The 23,929-nt window shown below is 43.7% G+C and overlaps 1 protein-coding gene across 3 annotated transcripts in view; it reads right to left on the reverse strand.

Annotated features, from left to right (window-relative positions):
- The window catches only part of PDE7B (phosphodiesterase 7B), a 471,343-nt gene that overhangs the window by 46,896 nt on the left and 400,518 nt on the right, over positions 1-23,929 (reverse strand). For all 3 annotated transcript variants that reach the window (XM_029058083.2, XM_007672935.4, XM_016228527.3), the window contains 5 exons: positions 16,313-16,464; positions 13,729-13,792; positions 10,869-10,964; positions 8,444-8,544; positions 4,646-4,777 (listed from right to left, as the gene is read on the reverse strand). In XM_029058083.2, coding sequence (XP_028913916.1) covers positions 4,646-4,777; positions 8,444-8,544; positions 10,869-10,964; positions 13,729-13,792; positions 16,313-16,464 — 545 coding nt within the window. The remainder of the gene's footprint in view (positions 1-4,645; positions 4,778-8,443; positions 8,545-10,868; positions 10,965-13,728; positions 13,793-16,312; positions 16,465-23,929) is intronic.

Below are 23,929 nucleotides of genomic sequence, written 5' to 3' on the forward strand. Positions count from 1 at the left end.
ACGGTCTGGTTGGATAGAGTGCACGACGATCATGACGGTTAAGCGCTTACTATGTGCCGGGCACTGTTCTAAATGTTGGGGTAAATAATAATAATAATAATGTCGGTAATTGTTAAGCACTTACTATGTGCAGAGCACCGTTCTAAGCGCTTGGGTAGATACAGGGTAATCAGGTTCTCCCCTGTGAGGCTCACAGTCTTAATCCCCATTTTACAGATGAGGGAACTGAGGCACAGAGAAGTGAAGTGACTTGCTCACAGTCACACAGCTGACCAGTGGCAAACCCGTGACCTCTGACTCCCAAGCTCGTGCTCGTTCCACTGAGCCACGGATACAAGCTGATCAGGTTGGACACAGTCCATGTCCCACATGCGGCACACAGTATTAATCCCCAGTTTACAGATGAGGTAACTGAGACACAGAGAAGTTAAGCAGCGTGCTCAAGGTCACACAGCCGATCCGTGGAGAAGCCAGGATTAGAACCCATGTCCTTCTGACTCTCAGGTCCACGCTCTATCCATTGGTCCACACTGCGTCTCATCATAACACGCGGGCATTTTTGATGGAGGGGCAAGATCAAGGCCTGCCGTTTTGGTCAGGCTGGTGTTAATTGTTGCCGTTTTAACCACCATAAAGACCGTAACACTCTGCCGTAGAACTTCAGTTGGTTGTAAACACCCACCACTCCCTGAAACATTCTTTCCAACAGCAAATACTGTGGCAAGGTGGACTGCTTTGGTAAGCAACTTGCTCTACACCATTCATGAAAACACAGCCATTCATTCAGTCATATCTGTTGAACTCTTACTGTGTGCAGAGCACTGAACTAGGCGCTTGGGAGAGTCCAATACAACAATAAACAGATTCAATCCCTGACCTCAACAAGCATACAGCCATATATATGCACTTTCAGAGAACACCCAGCAGTTTCAAAAACAAACCTAAGAGTGTGATTCTCATTTCAGCTGTCCTTTAATAAAGACAAAGAAATGTCTCTGGCTTGGCAAAGTAATTACCGTACCTTGAATCGCAGATAATGAAGGAAGTTAATTACTTGGGTGAGCCAGGCTGCCCAAGACACTTACCAAGACTTAAGGCTTAAAGCTTAGTCTGGGATCATTTAATTAAGAAACAAAACGAAAAACTATATGAACATTTTGTGTGTGTGTGTGTGTGTGTATCTAGGCTTGAACACACACATGCGCGCAGGCGCACAAACACATGAATTTACACACTTGCAAATATGTACACATTGCATTCAATCACCAAGTGAGTTTTTGTAACCATCCCCCTCACTAACGTGTCTACCAACTTTGTTATATCATACTCATTCATTCATTCAATAGTATTTATTGAGCGCTTACTATGTGCAGAGCACTGTACTAAGCGCTTGGAATGAACAAGTCGGCAACAGATAGAGACAGTCCCTGCCGTTGGACGGGCTTACGGTCTAATCGGGGGGAGACTAGATACTCCTCCAAGCACCTTGGTTCAGTGCTCTCAAATAGTAAGTGTTCAATAAATACCATTGATTGATTGATCACGGATGACAAGCTGTTATTATTACTTGACATTAAGGGCTGTTAGTTTCCCTTCTTGTCTACCCCAAATACAAATCGCAGATCTTTCACTCAAATAGGCCCCAAAGACGTCTACTAATTTGTCTCAAATAAAATTTGATTTAATATCAAACTTTCTTCTGACTCTTTATCTTCAGGTGTGGGTTTTGAACCTACATCTCATCTATTTCTTTGCAATATTTTGTGCTCTCTGTAACTTACCTACTTCCTAAAAGGGCTGTCTGAGACAGGCAGGGTCCAGTCTGAGAGTCAACAAGCATTTTTTAGGGCCTATGTGGATAATTCCAGGTACCCTCCAAGGGCCAAGGACTGGACTTAATTTCCACCTGTGAATTCTCTACCTGTGCTTAGCTCAGTGCTCTGCACGCAATAAGTGCTTAATATTACTATCATTTCTATTAGGCTATATACAATAATCATGGAGGTTTTCCTGGTCAGCAACCCCCTCATTCCCGGATGTTTTCCACCCCCACAAAATTAGCTAAAAACACAGCTAAATTAGCTGGGGCAAAGTTCTCCTTGATACATCAGGTGAACCTTACTACGTATAAGGGAATGAAAATAACAGGCCACAAGCTAGACTCAAGCACCCGAAGTCCAGGACTCTGTCTTCTTTAACTGGATCGTCCCACATGCCCCCTTAGTGTTCTGCAAGTGTCTTCCAACTCTTACGTTGTGCTCTCCCAAGGGCTTAGAACAGTGCTCTGCACACAGTAAGCGCTCAATAAATACAATGGATTGATTGCAGCTAATAATCAATCAAACTCAACCACTCCATCAGTGGTATTAATTGAGTCCTTACTGTGTGCAGAGCACTGTACTAAGCTCTTGGGAGAGTAGAATATGACTGAGTTGGTAGAGAGGTTCCCAGCCCACAACTGAGAGGGAGTGAATGTATCTCTAAACTGCAGGATCTTGCCCGGCCTCCAGCCTTCCCAGGGGCCCTGTAACCACTCTTTCAGCACTCGAGTTTCCCATGAACAGAGATCCAACTGGTCTGGCATCAATGACTCTCTTGTATACATACGATAGCTTGGTTAAAGTCAGGGACTGTGTCTGTTATATTGTTAAATTGTTATAATAATAATAATGAAGGTACTTGTTAAGCCCCTACTATGTGCCAAGCCCTGTTTTAAGCGCTGGGGTAGATGCAAGTTAATCAGGTTGGACACAGTCCCTGGCCTACATAGGGCTCACACTCTTATCCCCATTTTACTGATGAGGTAACTGAGGCCCAGAGAAGTTAAGTGACTTGCCCAAGGTCACACAGCAGACACGTGGCAGAGCCGGGATTATAACCCAGGTCCTTCTGACTTCCAGGTTCATGCGCTATCCCCTAGGTACATGCTGCTTGTACTCTCCCAAGTGCTTAGTACAGTGTTCTGCACACAGTAAGCACTCAATAGATACAATTGACTGACTGACATCTCCTCTAAGAGGCCTTCTCCAATTAAGCCCTCTGTTCCCCATCTCCCTTTCCCTTCTGTTGTCATCTCTGCGCTTGACTCCTTGATTCTGTGACTCTTTGGGCATCTGATATGATCTCCACCCTCAACCCCAAAGTACTTATGTACATATCTTTAAATTATATATTTATTGATAATAATATCTGCCTCATTATTGGCAGGGAACGTGTCTGCTACTTCTGTTGTAGTGGACTCTCCCAACTTTTAGTACCGTGCTCTGCACACAGTAAGTGTGCAATAAACACCACTGTCGGATTGTTAATGAGAAGAGAAGCCCACCCAAGAACCAAGGTACCATCCTTTGAAGGCGTGTCACTCCTGATATTTTAGATTTTAACTCTAAACTAGAATTCTTCAGGCTACCTGGTTCCAATTTTGCCTCATTTGCCCAGGGTTGGCTGGTCACACTCTAGAGCTTCCTCAAGAGAGATGATGTGGAATCCAGTTCGGTGAAGCAAATGACTGTTCAGAAGACAGATTTTGTGCTGTTCAGTCCTCGGGGAATGAGTCTGGACAAGGATGGACTTGGGAAGGACCAGAAAGGGGTGTTTCAGAGGACTGTTTGCTCCAGGCCAGGATGACCCTAGGATATTTATTGATCTAATGAAGCTGGGAAAGTGTGGGGCTCATTCTAGGCAAAAATGAGGACATGGGAGGAGAAGTGGAACACCTCCTGGAAAAGAGAAGGGATTTCTTTTTTCTGGGACCCCCCTAAAGCCTAGGAGACTATTAAGGACATTGAGAGATTCCTGGAGGGGAGGAGGTGTAATTTTGTACCTTGCACTGTCAGACCTCCTGTGGTCATCACTCTCCAGATGGGCAACAGTTATGATCTCAGATGGTAGATGCATAGGAACTAATCTAAGGAATTATGTCTGTTGTTATATTGTACTCTCCCAATGAATGAATGAATATTCTGGCCCCAATTTGAAATGGACCCAAATCCATTGCGTGAACTTGGGCAAGTCATTTCAGTTCTCTATGACGCAGTTACCTGATCTGTAAAACGGGGATTAAAATTTTGTGCCCTATGTATGACAACCCAATTATCTTGTATCTACCCCAGTGCTTAGTACAGTACCTAGAACATAGTGAGTGCTTAAATACCATTTAAAAAAAAATCCCCATAGATAGCCCTCTCTCTCCCTGGGGATGATTTAAGCCAGACTGGATTTGCTGGGATCTCTTCAGATGACAAGATCCGGAACCCCACCCCAAAGGCAGCATGGCTTAGTGGACAGAGCACGGGCCTGGGAGTCAGAAGGACCTGGGTTCTAATTCCAGCTCAACCACTTGTCTGCTGTGCGACCTTGGGCAAGTCCCTTCACTTCTCTGTGCCTCAGTTACCTCATCTGTAAAAAAAATGGGGATTAAGAGTGTGAGCCCACTGTGGGACAGGGACTGCGTCCAACCTGATTCACTTGAATCTACCCAAGCCCTTAGAACAGCTCATGGTACATAATAAGCACTTAAATACCATTATTATTATTACCGCTATTATTATTTTTAACTAGTTCAGAAACAGACCTAGTGGTAGAGGGAGTGCGGGAGGAGAGCGCTCTGTGCTCTTTTCCACACTGGATGGCCAAGATTTCTTACCTGATATAAACTGGCAAGATGGTGGTTGGTTTTGATCAAAAATGGCTGGTTGACCCCAGGGTGGTCTACATCGTGGGCTGCAGCAGCCAGCAGGCCGAGCATAATGTCCAGTGGTGTGAGGAAACTGGCGAGCTGTTGAAACACCAGTGGTCGGAGATTTACCAGATTGTCAATATGAGAACATGGGCATTTGTTCTATTAAAGCAAACCGCGTGAACCATCATGAGATCATCCTATTCTGGTATTAGAAAATGAACTACATCTTCATCCTGCGTGCATTTATGGGAATTTGGGGAATGATGAGGTGTTGTGAATTTATGGGAATTTGGGGAACGATGAGGTGGTTCAGTAGGTAGGAACTAAGGGAAGAAAACGTAACCTTGTGAACTAGGTAGAAGAGAAGCAGCGTGGCGCAGTGGAAAGAGCATGGGCTTTGGAGTCAGGGCTCATGAGTTCGAATCCCAGCTCTGCCACTTGCCAGCGGTGTGACTGTGGGCAAGTCACTTAACTTCTCTGTGCCTCAGTTCCCTAATCTGTAAAATGGGGATTAAGACTGTGAGCCCCACGTGGGACAACCTGATTCCCCTGTGTTTACCCCAGCGCTTAGAACAGTGCTCTGCACATAGTAAGCGCTTAACAAATACCAACATTATTATTATTATTAACTAATAATCTAGAGTTCTCAGTCACCCAGGGTCTGTGGGTTAGCCTGGCCCTGCTTTTCTCTTAACCCCTCCTTCCTGGATCATATCTTAGGGCTGCTAGAACCTTCTCCAGATGGTGGACAGGCATGGGGAGAAGAGGTGAGACTTAAATTCTGTTTTCCATCTCAGGAGGTTGACACTGATGGCTAAAATAAAGATTTTTGTATTATCTATGGACTTCAATTCCTTATGCTCTCCCTGACCTCCATTACTTCAGGCCACTTAGAACCGTCACTTTCTCAGACAAAGAGTCACATGACTGAGGCAGTGTGGCCTATCGGAAAAAGGATAAGCCTGCAACTCAGTGGTGCTGGATTCTAATCCTGACTCTTCCAGTTTTCTGCTGTGTGACTCTGGACAAGTCATTTAACTTCTCCATGCCTCAGTTTCCTAAACTGTGAAATTCCTAAACAGTGGGATTCAATGCCTATTCTCATGCATCATTCATTCAGTCGTATTTATTGAGCACTTACTATGTGCAGAGCACTGTACTAAGCGCTTGGAAAGAACAATTCAGCAACAAATAGAGACAATCCCTACCCAACAACGGGCTCACAGTCTAGAAGGGGGGAGACAGACAACAAAACAAAACGAGTACTTAGGTAGTGAGACCCCCTGTGGGACAGGGACTGTGCCTGACCTGCTTGCTTTGTATGTATTCCAGCACTCAGAACAGTGCTTGACCCCTAGTAAATGCTTAACGATTATTATTATAATTATTATTTCCCCTTTTTGTATACAATTAACAGCTTGGAACATATACGAGGACTTCGGACAAGATTCTCTGAAAAACGAATATCCGCCAAAGCTTAACTAAGTTTTTTTTCTGGGTCATATTTGGTAAATTACAGCCTTTACAGTCCATATACTCTGGTGAACTGGAAGTGTTTGTGCCTCACACATGAGCAAGCACTTCACATTCTCAATACTTGTGAAAGGAGTCATAATCCAGTGTATTTCAGGGCTTTAGTGGTTAGTTGGAACATTAAGTTAGGGTGAATTAGGCAGGCTTGAATTCATAAATTGTTCGAAAATTATTTTATTTAAAGGGCATGCCAACAAACTTCTGCTTAATATTTGAACTATTTCACATCAGTCAATAAATAGCAGATCGGAAAAAGCACAAGCCTGGGAGTCCGAGGACCTGGGTTCTAATCCCTGCCGTCTGACCTTGGGCAAATCACTTGTCTGCTGCCTGACCTTGGGCAAATCACTAATCTTCTATGTGCCCGTCTCCTCAAACATACAATGGGGATTAAATAACTTTTCTCCTTCCTACTTAGACTGAGATCCAAGTGAGATCGGGTCTGTGTCCGATCTGATTAACTTGTATCTACCTCAGCGATTAGAATAGGGCTCGGTATATAGTTAATGCTTAACAAATTCATTCATTCAGTCATTCATTCATATTTGTTGAGTACTTACTGTGTGCAGAGCACCATACTAAGGGCTTGGGAGAGTACAGGATAATAATAAACTGACACATTCTCAGCTCACAAGGAGCTTACATTCTAGAGATGGGGAGACGGATATCAACACAAATGAATCAATTACAGGTATGCAAAGAAATGCTGGGAGTAGGGAAGAACAAAGGGAACAAGTCAGGGTGAAGCAGGAGGGAGTGGGAGTAGAAGAAATGGGGTGCTTAGTCTGGGAAGGCCTCTTGGACGAGATGTGCCTTCAACAAATATAATATAGTTATATAATATATAACTATATAATATAGTTACATAATATAATATATACCAATAATATAATTACTATTATTATATTGGTATATTAGACACTTACTATGAGCTATGCACTCTGATACGTGCTGGGGTAGATACAAGTCAATCAGGTTGGGAAGAGTTTCTATCCCACACAGGGCTCACTGTCTATGAAGGAGAAGAACAACGTATGTCTACAAACTACTAAATACTCAGACAGTAGCGGAGAGTATTTATTGAGCCCTTACTCTGGGTAGGTATACACTGTACTAAGCCCTTGGGAGAGCGAAATAGAGAAAGTAGACATACGTTTGTCCTGGGTACAAACAGCAGACCATTTGGTCCAAGCTCTCTAATGCTTACCTAACTCGGATCCATTATCAGTCATTTTTCTAGCTGTAAATTAAACTTGAATCTTATGTGAATCCAAATTCTGTGTGGAAATTAGAAGCCTGAAGCCAAGTCCATTCCTAACATGGCCAATAATTGTGGTGTTTGTTAAGTACTCACTGTGTGCCAAGCACTGTACTGTAAAAATAATCAGATTGGGCACATTCTCAGTCCCACATGGGGCTCACAATTTAAGGGAAGGGAGAACAGGTATTTAATCCCCATTTTACAAATGAGGAAACTGAGGCAGAGAAATATCAAGGGACTTGCCCAAGGTCACACAGCAGGCAAACGGTGGGGCCGACATTGGAACCCAGGTCCTCGCTGACTCCCAAGACCACACTCTTCCCATTCCTGGGCCATGTTACTTTCCAAGGTTGAACATGTTCCTTCATGCCTAAAGAAATCATGAGCTCTCAGTGCCAAACTCCTGACCGGGAATCATTCTTTTCTTTATCATTTAACTCTATCATCTGAGACTCCAGACTGTTGGGACCCCTCGAAAACTTTAATCTACACTTCATCCTCCATTTCTTCTAAAGTAGCTTCATCAATACATAAAATGAAAAGAAGTACAAGTGAAGGATCTTTTTAATTACATTTGGTGTGGCCTAGTGCATAGAGCACGGGCCTGGAAATCAGAAGGATCTGGGTTCTAATTCTGGCTGTGTGACCTGGGGCAAGTCACTTCTCTTTGCCTCAGTTCCCTTATCTGTAAAATGGGGATTAAGATGGTAAGCCCCATGTGGGACATGCATGTCCAACCTGATTACCTTGAAACTACCCCAACACTTAGCGCTTTGCCCGGCACATAGTAAGCGCTTAACAAATACCATACAAAACGAAAAACACCCTCCCCAAAATACTTTTCCCTGCTGGCCCTTGTTATTTAATAGGGACAACATAAAAGCAAGTCATTGTGTGGGTATGTTTCTTGAAGTCTCCCTTCTTGGAGTTTGCAGACATTCATGCAAGGAAAGTAATGCAAGCCTTACCTTGGGCTCCTTCAGATAGCAGTGCATCGCCTGAGTCACGTCGGCGGCATGGACAGCATTGTGATATGGATTGTGGTTATGGTAATCTTCTTGAACCATAACTGGCAAACAAAGAGAAGGATTATATGCCTTGTCACCTCTCTGGGTATTTCCCTATGAAACAGGGATTTCAGGAAGATTTGGGGGCTATTTTTGTTTTAAACTATGTGTGTCCAGGAGCCATGCAGCCTGGGGATCGTCTACAAATGCAAGAAGCATGCAAGCTTGGCAGGCCTACTGGGCTGCTTTTGAGAGAAAAAAAATCACTAAAAGGATTTGTGAGGCCCTTGGGATTCTCAGCCTCGATCATAAATCACCTCTTTCTTGCTTTGGTGAAGGCTCTATTCAGAGGTAAAATAAATATGTAGAATAAGGGCAAATTTATCCACACTATAGTTTAATTATTTTAGGCTCCTGTCATTTGTGAGTAATATATCAACAAGACAGTTTCCTTCTTTTTTTTTTTTCTTTTTTTGTAGGAACATGAGGCCATTGACATCCAAAGCTCAGCTTGTCACTTGGCTAATTGACCTTGACGAAAAACCTGAGGTTCTTCAGGCAGAAAAAGCTCCAAAGACCAGAATGGTCTGACAGGGGCTGCCCGGCTATATTTCCCACTTTTTAAAGGAAAATCCTCATCATCATTCCCATCCCCATTTGGGGCCACTTTGATCGTTGGCAAAACGGGGTCCTTCAGGGATCACTGTGCCCTTGAATCTGGGTCTGGGTCATCAGCATGTAGCTTCTCCTCTCTGCTCTTTCCTGACATCTTCTACTTCCCTAAGCCTTTCGCCATAGCACCAGCCAGTAATGTCGGGGACAGGATAGAGGTGGAAGGAGCAGTGAACTTTGTGCCCCATCACGTTTAACCTGGGCCAACCGGTGTTTTAAATTACTCCTACTCCTGCCTTACCCGTGCCAGACCTCAGAGGCTTTGGAATCAGTGGGTGGAATGGGAGGAATGGCATATTTAGTTTGCTACTTATAGTAGTCTCTAGACTACAGTCCTCTAGATTGTAAGTTTCTTCTGGGTAGGGAATTTGCTGGTATATTGTTATACTGTACTCTTCCGAGGGCCTAGTACAGTGCTCTGCACAAAGTAAGCACTTAATACCACTGATTGAGTGACTGTGGGCAAGGACCATGGCAATCAACTCTGTTTTATTGTGCTATCCCGAGTTCTCAGGACAGTGCTCTGCACACAGTAAGCGCTGAATAAATACCATTGCTTGCACTGATCGATTGATAGTCTCAGGCCCACCAAACTTACAATTTGTGATCATGCTTCTGCGTCACCGTAATACATGACAATTGTGAATACTTTATTGGAATTTTGTACTGTAAATACTGTTGTCAGGATCATATGCTTTCTATACATATGCCACATCATGTGTTTTTGATTCTTGAGTCCTTTCTGAAAGGGCCAGTTATTTATGTATGAATATTCTCACTGACTCAAATTAAAATGGGTCATTTTAGTCTGGAAAAAACTTTGAAGGCATTTCTTTTTTATTACTTTGCCATTTGGCAGGGGGCGGGTGGGGGCTGGGGCAGAGTATTCCTATATTCAGGGATAAGGGAGGGTTTGCATGCCAGGTCTGGAGTGGCAGCTTCTTTCTGTTTCTTGGATTCTTCCTTCTCCTGTGGCCTGAAGCCCTGTGGCAATTTCTGCTGTCTGGCTACATGCACGATCAGTCATTTCTGGGACTTCTGAGGTTGAGGACCAAATAGTATGTCAATAGGTGCTACATAAATATGGAATTTGCCAATCTAGTAGCAGGAGGTAGAGATATATTAAGATAACGACAAGCTAAAACCAAAGATAAGCCAAAGAGGGCATCCACAGACAATACAGATACTATTCATATTCTGGTGATTTTCTTTGCCTGGACAACTAAGGCAGCATTAGCTGAATCCTACATACGTAAGCATGTATTCAAAAAGTCTAAAGTTTCTTGGATGCTACTCTTCAGGAATAAACTAAATCACAACGAAAATTTAGGGATACATTCATGAGGCCCAAAGCTGATTTCTTAACGTATCTGGACTGTGCTCCAGAGGTAGTTTTTATGAAAACAATCTCGTTATAAATTGACCCATTTTATAAATCTTAATGCATCTTTCCCATGCCAAAAAGAATCTCGTTCTCTAGTTACCTGGGTCTGAGTTTACTGTGTTAATCAAAAGTTGTCAATCTTTTGATGAACAAGGGTTTTAGGCACTAGAATATTGAACATGATTCTCATTCTGTATTCTAATTTGATGAATATTTCTCAACCCAAAGTGTCTGAACATTGTGTGCCCTCTATTTTTGACTCATGATCTCAAACATCTTAAACTGCATTCCCTTGCTTATTATTGAGAATGTTCCAGTAAAACAACTTACCTAAAAACCTATGTAACGTAACCATATCTAACTGGAAATGGTGAATAAGCCCATGTATGTTGAAAAGATGGCACAGCAATGTTACCAGGCTGTTTCCTGAAAGAAAATAAGATGAGTTGTTAACTGACTTTCAAAATTATTCAGCAACACAGACCCTGGGGCTAGGCTTCCTCTAAAGAAAATCATTTCTTTGGGGTTTGAAAAGATTCCCTGAATGACCCTTTAGGTTTTCACTTGTTACCCAAGCTAAATTAGCTCAGAAACTTTCTACTTGCTCCAATATTACACTCAATGGTAACAGGAAGCACTAGATAATACCTACTGTTTTGGAAATGGACATCCTTTGGCTAAAAGGTTTTTAAGTGCCCCATGTCATGTGTGAAGGCCATTTGAAGAATCCCAACTCCCTTGCATTCCCTAGTCTCTGGCAGATACTGCAGTTGCACTTGAAACTGGAAGGACCGTCTAAAAGAAGACAACCCAGATGGTTTTCTTGCATAAAGGATTGGGTGGCAAGGACTTTGAGCAAATGACTGGAAAATTGTTTGCTTCTCAGTTCCAAGAGTTATAGGATAACATCATAGAATAAAAGCAAGGGAGAGAATTCAATCTCATTGGCCATTTGAAGAATTTGCATTTAGTGTGTGTCGAGGACTTGTTCACCTTCTAATCTGAAAGGGTAACTGCTCTTAAAAATAAAGAAAACTGAAATGAAAACATGAAAGTATCAGAACAACCACAGGTAAATGTCAAGTGTACTAGTTTTTTTCCAGTTGCTTAAGATTAAAGGCATATTGACTTCATAAATAGAAGACAAGGTCAAAGGAAATGAAATGGGATGGTTTGGAAATGAAATAGGATAGTTTGGAAATGAAATGATATAAATTTCTAATTCAATTTCTAATTTATTTATATATTTATTTATACGATGCCTGCAATGCTGCTATCTAAACTCCCTAACAACATGATTAGGCTAATTTCAATTTTCTAAGAGAAGGAAAATATACCCATATCTTCTGACTGTTCAGTAAGGTATAGGGAAATCATTTCAGTAACTCAGCGAGATTTCTTTGGTTCAAAAAAAAAAGTTTACAAGCCTTCCTTCTAATTATTTTGTTAGTGCTAAAATATCACATTCATTACCTAACAGCTATGTGTGAGTCTGCTGTTCAGTCAAATATTTATTGCTGCTTTTTTCAGGGGACTCAGTTCAGAGGCTGTTCGTGTAAAACTAGCCAACAAACATTTCCCTCCCCTCTTGCCAAAGGTGGCTTTATTTCTGGGATTCTACCTACCTTCTGACTCCGTCCCTACCAAATCAGCAAAGACACCAGACAATCTCCTGGCCCTTTTCGTCTCCATTTTCCTCCCTTACTCTGACCCGCCTTTGTGGTCCCTTGTGATTTAAATCTCAGATTCATAACATCTTCGTTATGTAGGAGCACATAAAGAATCGAGTATTTCAGAAGAACTCAAGCCCACAGAGTTGTCAGACTAAAAGCACAGGCAAAGTAAAGTCGCAGGCTGAGGTAATTAATTAGATAGTTCAAACAATAAAAGCTGCTAGTAGGAAAATGGTTCATTTGGCCCAGGTGACCCATTTTGGTGGTCTGCCACATCATCACACTCTCTGATTGATGGCTCATATCCCTTCCCACACAGAAGAAAACGAAGTCTCCCAGGGCAGGGGTTGGTTTAGGGGATTGGACAGGAATTCTTCCATCACGAATGAAGTCAGATGTTGAGGGTTCTGAGGCAGTATTTGGAGAGTCACAGGACTGGAACTTGTAGTTGTAATGAAAGAATTCATTGAAAACTTACTGTTGGCAGAGTACTGTACTAAGTGTCGGGAAAGATTGGCCAATCAGTGGTATATATTGAACACTTACTGAGTGCATAGCACTGTATTAAACATTGAGGAAAAAACAATTCATCAGTCAATCAGTGGTATTTATTGAGTGCTTTTTGAGGGCAGAACACCACGCTAAGCACTGGGAAAGATCAGTCAATCAATCAGTGGTATCTACTGAGCACTTACTGTGTTCAGAGCACTGTACTAAGCACTGGGAAAGATTAATCAGTGGTATTTATTGAGTGCTACCTCTGTGCAGAGCTCTGCACTAAGCGCTTGAGAGAGTACAATACAAAAGAGTTAGTTGAAATGATCCCTGCCCATCAGGAGCTTACAGTCTACAGGGTACAGGTGGGAATTATACAGGTGGGAATTATGCACGGATCCTGTTCCTTAAGGTACACGACCCTTTTATCTTATGAAAGACTTCAGAAAAAAATCTCATGTCTCTGCAAAGCTGAAGGAGAAAGTTTTTAGTTACGATCTGAATTGAGAGTGTGCAGCCAGACAAACTGTTCTGGAACTGAATTGTTTGGGCTATATTGGCACAGTCATTTCTCCAGCCCAAATTATTTGGCTAAAAGAACCAATTCCATACTTCACTTTTTCCTGTGCTTAGTATAGTCTTATGCATACTGTAAGCGCTCAATGAATACGATTGAATGAATGAATGCTGGCCAAAATGTGTAGAGAAGACAAATCTGAACCTTGGTTTGCTACATCTGTTTTTTAAACTGCTTTACGAATGTTGAGTATAAAAGATTGTTAATCATGATAACCACCCAATTTTGGGGACAAAAAGGGGAAGAAATGATATTAAAACTCTCTGACCGAATTCAGACTTCAGAATGGGACTTTCACTTCAGGCGGCAGACAGATCAATGGGGCCAGTAATGAACGGTGAGAGATGAATTTTGAAAATTGTGCAGAGGCAAGGAGACAGAGCAGCAGATCAAAAATACATTCTCCTCATGGAAAAAGTCCTAATCCTGGGCTTTTGTGGCTTACCATTTGTCAAGCGATCAAATAAGAAAATGTCAAAATCCCACATTCCCACTTTGGAGAGCATATGCTGGAGAAGCAAACAGAAAGAACACAATGAGTGAATCACATCCAAGACTGTAGCACTGACTTTGTCTATCTTTGAATGTTCAGTGGGACTATTTATCAATGTTGCACAAAGTTTTTCTTTTAAACAGTTCAAGAAAACTACCGGATTCAGTATGGAAGGTAAAACTGCATGCCAGCCAGAAAATAGCTGAGTTATATTTCAAAAGATGGGAAATCCTTTTATTCGAATCTTGTTTTGCATAAAACACTGGGCTTATGTGAGGTGAGTGACAGAACACAAACCCCTAAGCAAGTTCTTTGCAACTGAAAGCTATACTCAGAAGCAAAGTATTGGCAATTTTCTGTGGTAAGGCCTAGTGACATCACTTCTTAGCTTTGTATTCTTAAGGGAGGTTTTTCGTGATGTTGACTCTGCTCTATGGCTTGTTCTTTCATTGTCATAATGTGCTGGCTTCAAAGGATTTAATTTAAATTTAAGGATTCAATTTATTTGAAGCAGCTGGCCATATAGGAAGAGCCGGGCCGGCAATCAAAGGACTTGGGTTCTAAGTCCGGCTCTGCCACTTGCCTGCTGAGTGTCCTTGGGCAAGTCACTTCATTTCTCCATGCCTCGGTTTCCTGATCTGTAAAATGGGGATTCAATGCCTGTTATACTCCTTTCTTAGACTGTGAGTCCCATTTGTGACAGGGACCAAATCCAAGCTGATTGTATTTTATTTGTCCCAGTGCTTAGTACATAGTAAGCACTTAAATACCACAAATGCTATTACTACTAATAATCTTCAACAATGTAACCAATCAATGGTATCTACTGAGTGCTTACTGTGTGCAGAGCACTGTTCTAAACTCTTGGGAAAGTACAATACAACAAATCATAAATAGCACTTCTCCCTTTTCTTCCTCTCTCCTTTGACATTTAACAATTTGGGATCAATTGAGAAAGCCATGGGTTTTTTTTAATGGTATCTGTTTAGGTCACACAGCAGACAAGTGGTGGATCTGAGATTAGAACCCAGGTCCTCTGACTCCCAGGCCTGTGCTCTACCCATTAGACCACACTGCTTCTCATGCGCTCTACCCATTAGGGCACACTGTTTCTCATGCTGTTTCCGGGCTTTTTGGTTGGTTATTTTCGATGAGTTTAGCTACTCGACCTCGTTAGGCCTCTGCAAGAGAAGCAGCATGGCTCAGTAGAAAGAGAACGGGCTTGGGAGTCAGAGGACATGGGTTCAAATCCCGACTCTGCCACCTGTCAGCTGTGTGATTGTGGGCAAGTCACTTAACTTCTCTGTGCCTCAGTTACCTCGTCTGTAAAATGGGGATTAAGATTGTGAGCCTCACGTGGGACAACCTGATTACCCTGAATCTACCCCAGCGCTTAGAACAGTGCTCTGCACATAGTAAGCGCTTAACAAATACCAACATTATTATTATTATTATGATTAGACTGTAAGCCCGTCAAAGAGCATGGACCGTCTCTATCTGTTGCCGATTTGTACATTTCAAGCGCTTAGTACAGTGCTCTGCACATAGTAAGCGCTCAATAAATACTATTGAATGAATATTGAATGAATTATTATTATTGATTCCATCATCAGCACTCAAGCAGGGCCCATGTGCAAAATACAGTGGTTGTAAATGGGAAGCTTGAGTTCAACTCCTGGCTGCTCTAGTTGAGATTCAAGTGGCCTTTAGTGACATTAGGGTCCATCTTTCTCGCCTTCGATGTTCATTTAAGAGACAAATTTGGCTACAGATAAACAGTTGAAATGGGGGAGGGGGCAGCTGGAGCAGTGGAGGGAGGGGGAGAGGAGATCAGTGGAATTGCAAACTTCCAGAAAGGATCTTTCTTCTAGTCTTTTGCCAAGGTTTGGATTATTTTTGTCATTATTTCTTCCCTTCCTAATTTTAGAATGAAAATTGAGTATTTTGAGGATTCTACCACCTGCTTCTGTTTGGGAAGAATAAGGTGGAGAACGACATCTCCCTGTCCTTTTCTGGGACAAATCATCAGCTGGGCTCAGTCAGTGGCCATTACTCCATTAACCCTGGCAAACTCAGCGGGAGGGAGACAAAGGGAAAGCAGATTTAGTAGGGTTTTTTTTTTCCTCTTCACATTTTAAGTTTGGTAGAGATGCTGGGGGATATTCCCTGTGAAAATGCTTCTGGGCCTCCTTCCTCCTTCTTCCCTCATTCTCTCATCCTCTCACTTGACCCAACTTACCTTTCTAAAACTTGGTCGGTCTGAAATCAGGAGCCAGATCATGGTGGATTCAGACAGGTAGGTGGGGGGCAGGGAAGATGGCAGCCAGGGGAGAGCAAGGCTACCCTCTCTTCACGCCACCCGCAAAAACCTCTGCATGTGGGAAAATCCCATAAAGCCACAGTTTCTCCCTCCCCACCACTCCCACTCTGCCCACTTAAGGACCCCGGGGGCTTGGAACAACAGAAGGCATCTCCTTTCTGAGAACTTTCCCGTCACACTTCTCTGAAAGGGGGCAGCTGTGAAGTTGCCTCTTACCCTTGCTTGTCCAAGGTAATCTTCATCCAGCAAGTGCAGAGGGGCCTGGGGGACAAACCCTCGCAGCAGCCTGGATGCATGGAAATATCTTTGAAAGCTCAACAGTCTCTTCACCTTCTTTTTGGTGCCAATTTCCCCTGAGTGTGGTGTATCTGTGAAAACAAATCACAGCAGGAAGCGTAAGTAAAGGAATAGTCGGAGCCTCACATTTAAGATTACAGATTTCCAAATGAAAAAAGCACGAACACCTTCATTGCTGTTTTGGCTTGTGCTATGTGTTAAATGTTTAGACTTATACTGGACAGTCCAGTTTTTGACTGTCAGATAACGATAGGGTTTCGGACACCCTTGCGTCCGGTATTTTTATTTTAAACGCTAAGCCGCCCTCCACCCCGACTCCTGCTGCCCAGTTCCACGGTTCAGAAGCAACACCTGTGTCCACAGGGACCTGGGAGGGGGATACAATGGCCGTGAATTAAGGGAGGACATCAGTACCCGCCCCCCACCACCCTGCCCCCCCGAATGCTGTGGACTGGAGTCACCTTGGATGGACTTCTTTGAAATGGTGGGTACGGCACCATGATAATAATGTTGGTGTTTGTTAAGCGCTTACTATGTGCAGAGCACTGTTCTAAGCGCTGGGGGAGATACAGGGTAATCAGGTCGTCCTACGTGAGGCTCACAGTTAATCCCCATTTTACAGATGAGGTAACCGAGGCCCAGAGAAGTGAAGTGACTCGCCCACAGTCACACAGCTGACAAGCGGCAGAGCCGGGAGTCGAACCCATGACCTCTGACTCCGAAGCCCAGGCTCTCTTTTCCACTGAGCCACGCCGCCTCCCATGTAACGTATGGGATGTCGCACGCATCTGGCTTCCAGTCCCCTCGAGGACCGACAGATACCGCACTAGATTTGGTCGGGGTAATTCACAAACAATGTGGAGTTGAATGAATCCATTCCCTTTGGAACCTGGCTACCCTGAGGCCTGGATTTTAGAGTACAGCACTGCATCTTAAAAATGGAAAAGAAGTGGCAGTAGTGAATGAAACTGAGGCCACAGGGGAGGTGCGCTGAGTAGACTGTAATGAGAAAGTAGAGAAAATGAATTTCCAAGCCGAGCTATTGCTTAGTGCTTCAAGCGGCCGGCTCCATTGCGGTGAATCACCAGAAATAAAGTCTAATGGGTTATAGCGTAATGAACATAAGTAATGACCAGAATCCTGGCTTTTCTTAGAGATGTGATGAGCACCTAAGGGTGGAAATTTGGGTGCACTCGAGTGGTGCATTTGTGACACCCAAAATAGTTGCTCTCTGACTCCATCATACTATTTGGCACTTGCCTATTTCAATTAGACCATCTGAACAGGGGCCAAATCGAGGGTAGTTCAGCAGTAAACTGACCATTTGATGTACTTCCTCTATTATGCTAGGACAAATCTAAAAGGAAACATACTCACACAATAACACACTCCTTTTGCTGAATCCCATGAAGTATTCTCAATTTCCTGGAAAAGTCTATCATTCTGATGAGTTCAAAGAAAAATTTCCTATGTGGCTGAGTGCAGGACAAGGAAATGATCTGTAGTTTCCTCGCTTAAAAACTATTACAGCCGTTAAACAATGAAACCCAGAAAAAAAAATGCCCTCTTTTAATGTCAGGTATTTACATAATGGAAACAGAAGTAATCCATCAAAGTTCAAGTGACACCAAAAAGCCAAATGAGAGAAAGGGTGATTTCTTTTAAATTTCTGTTTAGCTCTTCAAATAGCCTGTGGTTTTACGCAGAGCCAAAAATCTGATGTTGGTAAGCATTTTGGTCACGTACTGCATATGAGGACAGCAGGAAGTTTGTTGCTTCCGCTCACTAATGCTGTTGAAAAACCACGATTCAAATTTATGTCTAGAGACTACCAAAGACCTCTGTCAGTTTGGTGATACGGTTAGTCTGGGAGTGTTACAATGACTCATTTTATCCTGAAACATGAAGAGGAAAGCATGTGGATCCCCAAACTAGTGATAATATTCGGAACAGTGTTTCCCGACTATTTTCAGTCCTTTAAACTCTAGTAAACCCACCTATACAGAACATTCACTGTATGATCCAGAAAGGCGGGCAATGCCAGTAATTCATTCTTGCAGATAAATACGTGGAATTTATCAGCTCAGCAGGGGGTTCGTTGTGGGCAGGGAATGTCACTGTTTCTTGTTGTATTGGGTTTTCCCAAGCACTTAGTACAGTGGTCTGCACATAGTAAGCGCTCAATAAATACTGTTGAATAATAAGCTCTCAATAAATACAATTGAATGAACGAATCTCACGCTCCGTGAGGCAAGAGCACAATTGGCTGTCTCTCCCGTCACCCGATGATGACATATAGCGCGTGCCGTGTCGCACTGTGCCACCCAGGTGGTCAAGCACCACTTGCTCCAGTTGTAGCCCCTTACTGGACGGGGAGGATGAGGTAGGGCTGGTGCCAGGCCTGGGGGAGCAGAGCGGGCACTCCCCGAGGTGAGGCAGTGGTGATTCAGGACAGTTGAGTTGATGCTCCCTCCCCTTGACCCCACACCTCCACCACACACACAAAACACAGTGTGACCCAGTTCCTGACTCAGCCTCCGCCGTGGCCACTAGTTGCCGAGCTGTGGCCTGAAGAAAGAGACACCTGTCATAACACTCCTAGAAATCCCCACCGGTGTCAGGAACCACTCAACCACAAGGATAAAGCAGAGCCAAGCCTGCCCTTGCCCCCTCAGCAAGGATGAATCCTTCGGAGTCAGAGGTCATGAGTTCGACTCCCGGCTCTGCCACTTGTCAGCTGTGTGACTGTGGGCAAGTCACTTCACTTCTCTGTGCCTCAGTTACCTCATCTGTAAAATGGGGATTAACTGTGAGCCTCACGTGGGACGACCTGATGAGCCTGTATCTACCCCAGCGCGTAGAACAGTGCTCTGCACATAGTAAGCGCTTAACAAATGCCAACGTTATTGTTATTATTATTATTCCGGCTCTGGCTCCGTATAGCCTGGGCTGGGCGGCCTCAGCCGAGGTCTCCCCTCTGGTGACGTGTGAAACGCCCAAGCACACAGCCAGTCAATCACTCCATCGTATTTACTGAGTGCTTACTGTGTGCAGAGCACCGTACTTGAAGTGCTCGGTGGCAGAGTTGGTACACGTGTTCTCTGCCCACTAGGAGCTCTCAGACTAGAGCGGGAGGCAGACGTTACTATAAGTGAATAAATTATGGATATGTTATGTAAATCCTGTGGGGTTGAGAGTGGGGTGAATAAAGATACGAATCCAAGCGCAAGGGTAATGCAGAAGGGAGTGGGAGATGAGGAAATGAGGGTTTTGTTGGGGAAGGCATCTTGGAGGAGATGTGATTTTAATAGGGCTTTGAAGGAGGGGAGAGTGATCTGTATGCTTTGCACACGGTAAGCGTTAAATAAAACAACTGAATGAATGAACGTCTGTAGGATATTGAACGGGGAGGGAATTCCAGGCTAGAGGAAGGACGTGGGCGAGGGGTCGGCAGAGAGCTAGGCAAGATTGAGGTACAGTGAATACCGCAGTACGGTGTTTGGCATTATAGGGATGAACTGTGTGGACTGGGTTGTAGTAGGAGGGCAGTGAGGTAAGATATGAAGGGTCAAGGTGATGGACTGCTTTAAAGCCTATAGTACAGAGTTTTCTGTTCAATGAGGAGGCGAACGGTCAACCACTGGAGGTTCTTGAGGAATAGGGAAACATGGTCTGAATGGTTTTGTAGAAAGAATAAGCACTCAGTAAATACCATTGATTGAAAAAAAATGATCTGGGCAGCAAAGTGAAATATGGACTGAAGTGGGGAAAGACAGGATGCCGGGAGCTCAGCGAGGAGGCTGATACAGTAATCAAAGCAAGATACGAAAAGTGCTTGGATTAACATTTCATTCTCGCAGAAAAATATATGGAATTTATCAGCCTAGCCGGACTGGCTCCAGAATCTCCTGCTCCTTGAGGCAAGAGCACAGTTGGCTGTCTCTCCCCTGTCACCTGATGATAGCAGTTTGGATGGAGAGGTAAGAGCAGATTTTAGCATTGTTGTGATGGTTGAACTGACAGGATTTGGAGACGAATTGAATATGTGAGCTTAGAGATGTGAGTCAAAGATAAAGCCCAGGTTATGGAGAAAAGGGAGGGCACCTGCCGGACTCAAGCACCGACCAACTCCTGGCCTCACTGAGATAATTCTGTTGCCTCTGCACTGTCCTCTACCCCCATCCCCACCTCATCATCCCCTTTGCTGTTTGCTGCTGCTTGCCCCCAGCCCCCCTCCACAAATCTCCAGCACCTGGTTTTACAGGCCCCCTCTCAAGGAGGTGGGAGGGAGGGAAGGGGATGTTGGAAGAAGGGAAATTGGTGCTCCTGTAGTATTCATCCTGGTGATACTCCTTTTTTTTTTTTTCCCTTCAGGGGAGGGACATGTATAGGACCGTAGGGGATAGAAGCTTTAACATTGAGGGTGGGAAACCCAGCCTGTGGAGAAGAGGGACTGACAGGTTTATGGTGGCAAAACGAAGATAAGGGAGCTAGGCTAAGAGGACCCTAGCATCTGGAAGAAGCTTGGCCCAGTGGAAAGAGCATGAGCCTGGGAAGCAGCATGGCACAGTGGATAGATCACAGGCTTGGAAGTCAGAGGGTCATGACTTCTAATCCCAACGCTGCCACTTGTCTGCTGTGTGACCTTGGGCAAGTCACTTCACTTCTCTGTGTCTCAGTTTCCTCATCTGTAAAATGGGGATTAAGACTGTGACCCTGGTGAGGGACAGGGACTAGGTTCAATCTTATTTGGCTCGTATCCCTGCCAGTGCTTAGTACAGTGCCCGGCACACAGTAAGTGCTTAACAGATACAACAGTTATTATTAATATTATTAAATGGTTACGGCCCAGGCCCACTGGAAACTCAGTATCTGTATGTGGGGCTGTAATAAGATCTGGGGGATCCCATAGGTTCCCAAAGACCGGTAGATTATGACTGAGTCGAGAAAGGTGCAAGAGATGATTTCCCCAAATGATATTCATTCATTCATTCAAAAGTATTTATTGAGCATTTAGTTCGGAGCATTATTTGGAACCAGTACTTGGGAGAGTACAGTATAAGAATAAACAGACACATTCCCCGCTCACAACGAGCCTACATGATAGGGAGGGAAATCACAGTGAAAATGTTCCCTTCATTTATTAAGCAAAATTACAAAACCTTAGAAATTTGTCTTTCAAGGGATGGACCACATTTACTTTGAAAAACCAGTCTCCGAGTAGGAGAATGGGGGCGGGGGGTGGGATGGTAGGGACTATTTGCGAAACTGGACGTTGAACTAGGTTGGGATGGCCTTGTCGTAGAGGATTCTACACAGATAAAGCTGGAGGACATTTTGGGAGACAATATAAGGTCATGCTTGAGATTTATGAAGAGGGCCTGAACAATATGGCTGTGATTATAAGTGCTTTCCACAATTACTAATGTATTACCTCCATTTAGATAATAATAATAATATGAAAGGGACATTTGGCAGAATTCACAGCTGGGCCAATGCTCCAGTGCCTTTTCATCTCACCGTGATTCCATGAAGAAATGGCTCAGAGAGGGCTATGGGCCCTTCCATCCTCATTTGGAACAGGGAAGGAAAATGCACATTAGGCTATGCTCTGCCGCTGTTTGGCTGGTTCCCTGCGTCTGTGTGATTAGAACCGGTCCCAGCTGTGAAATTCACATTCTGCTCACTTGGTTCTTAACACTTTTATGACTATCACAAATATGTACATAGAACCATTTTTCTGGCACATTTTAAAAGCCCTTCAGATACTAATTTTAGCATTAAAAAGTTTGCACTGGCACTGCACAGCATAGTAATTTACAAATTTCACAAGCTGGGGTTGGCTTTTATGCAAGGAATGTTAATAAAAAATGATTTGGATTTTGACTGTCTTCTCGGTAGAATTTTCTCATCCTGGGAGCATGTAAAACTTGGTACGGAACTACTGAAAAGCACAAAAATCACTGTACGCTGATATGGCCCCTCTCTCTGTACCAACTCTATATGCTTTTTGTGCAGAATCCATGAGAGGACTTAAAAGTGAAATGGTTAATAACTAATACAGATGGAACCCAATTACAGCCAGAATCCATGGCTTCAGGGAAGACACAGAGTTAGAACTCAGTCCAGAGCGGATCCAGAGACTACATGTAATGAAAAACAGGCACTTTCATTATTGTGGGGCCAGTAGCCCCCAGGCTTTGGTCCATAAATTTGTGAATTTAAAATTATAAATAAATTTTAAACCAAGCTTTTTAGTTGGGGAGTGATGACTGGAAAGCCAGCAACCCAGAAATGTTCAAATGAACCTGATTGAGTCGTGCTGGTGACATCATCACCGGTATAAAACAGTTGCTTTTAAAGGAATGAGTGAGGCACTATTTAAACCAATACATTCCTGCCCCCCAGGAGGTTATACTCTGAGTCCTTAATTAGCACTCAGGATCTGGGGGCTAGACATACTGAAATGGGAGTTTTGGGTGTTTGGGTTCTGCCATTTGAAAGGCCAAAAGTGAGATTCATTAAGATATCATTTTTAGCCACTGAAGTAGAAGAACTCTAGAGCTGGGGTGGGTGGGGGAGGAGAGGGGGCTGGGTAGTGGAATGGAGGAGGAGGGGAGTTGGAGGAAGGAGGAGAAGAGAGGGAGGAGGGGGAGGAAGTCATTCAGTTACCCATCCTGGAAAAACTGGCTCTTTGGGTCTTGAGTTTGGACTTGGGAAGGATCAATTGGGCTGGGGTGAGAAATAGCAACAGTGGAACAGATGGATGATGGCACTGTGGAGAAGGACCAGGCAAACAATGGCAGTTACTGAGCGCTCAATTGTGCAGAACACTGTACTAAGTGCTTGGGAGAGCACAATACAACAGAGTTGCTCTGATGTGATCCTTGCCCACCAGGAGCTTACAGTCAATAGATTACTATAAACCGGCCAATGGTTTATAAGGGTGTTACTTAACTGTCAGGATAACATTCACTTATTATCAAGTCAATACCAAACTTCTTCCTCTATTAATTTGGGAATATTGGTGAAATTGGATGGTGACATTCAGATCAAACAGGTGGACTGTAAGCCCGTCAAACGGCAGGGACCGTCTCTATCTGTTGCCGACTTGTTCATCCCAAGCGCTTAGTACAGTGCTCTGCACATAGTAAGCGCTCAATAAATACTATTGAATGAATGGTTGTTTGAGCCTCTAGAAGGATGGAAGCAAAGGAGTCTTGGTATGTGTCTCCCACCATCCTCCTCTTCTCCTTATCTCACCTTCGCCCCATTTTCATTCTCTTTATTTTTCTGCCTCTCCCTCCATCTCTCTATTCCCTCATCTGTTGCTTCTCCTCTCTCTACCTCCTTTGTTTCCTTTTGTCTTCTCCTTATCTCCTACTCTCTCTCAACTATCTCTCCTCTTCCCCTCTCTCTCTTTCTATCCCCATATTTATTTCCAGCACACACTTTGGAGCCTATGTCCTTGGAGATCAACCCCTATCTCACCTTGTGCCTTTGGGGATGCTGGTCTGCTTAACTTTTTCATACTGT

The sequence above is a fragment of the Ornithorhynchus anatinus genome, chromosome 2, assembly GCF_004115215.2.
Source record: "Ornithorhynchus anatinus isolate Pmale09 chromosome 2, mOrnAna1.pri.v4, whole genome shotgun sequence".
NCBI lineage: Eukaryota > Metazoa > Chordata > Mammalia > Monotremata > Ornithorhynchidae > Ornithorhynchus > Ornithorhynchus anatinus.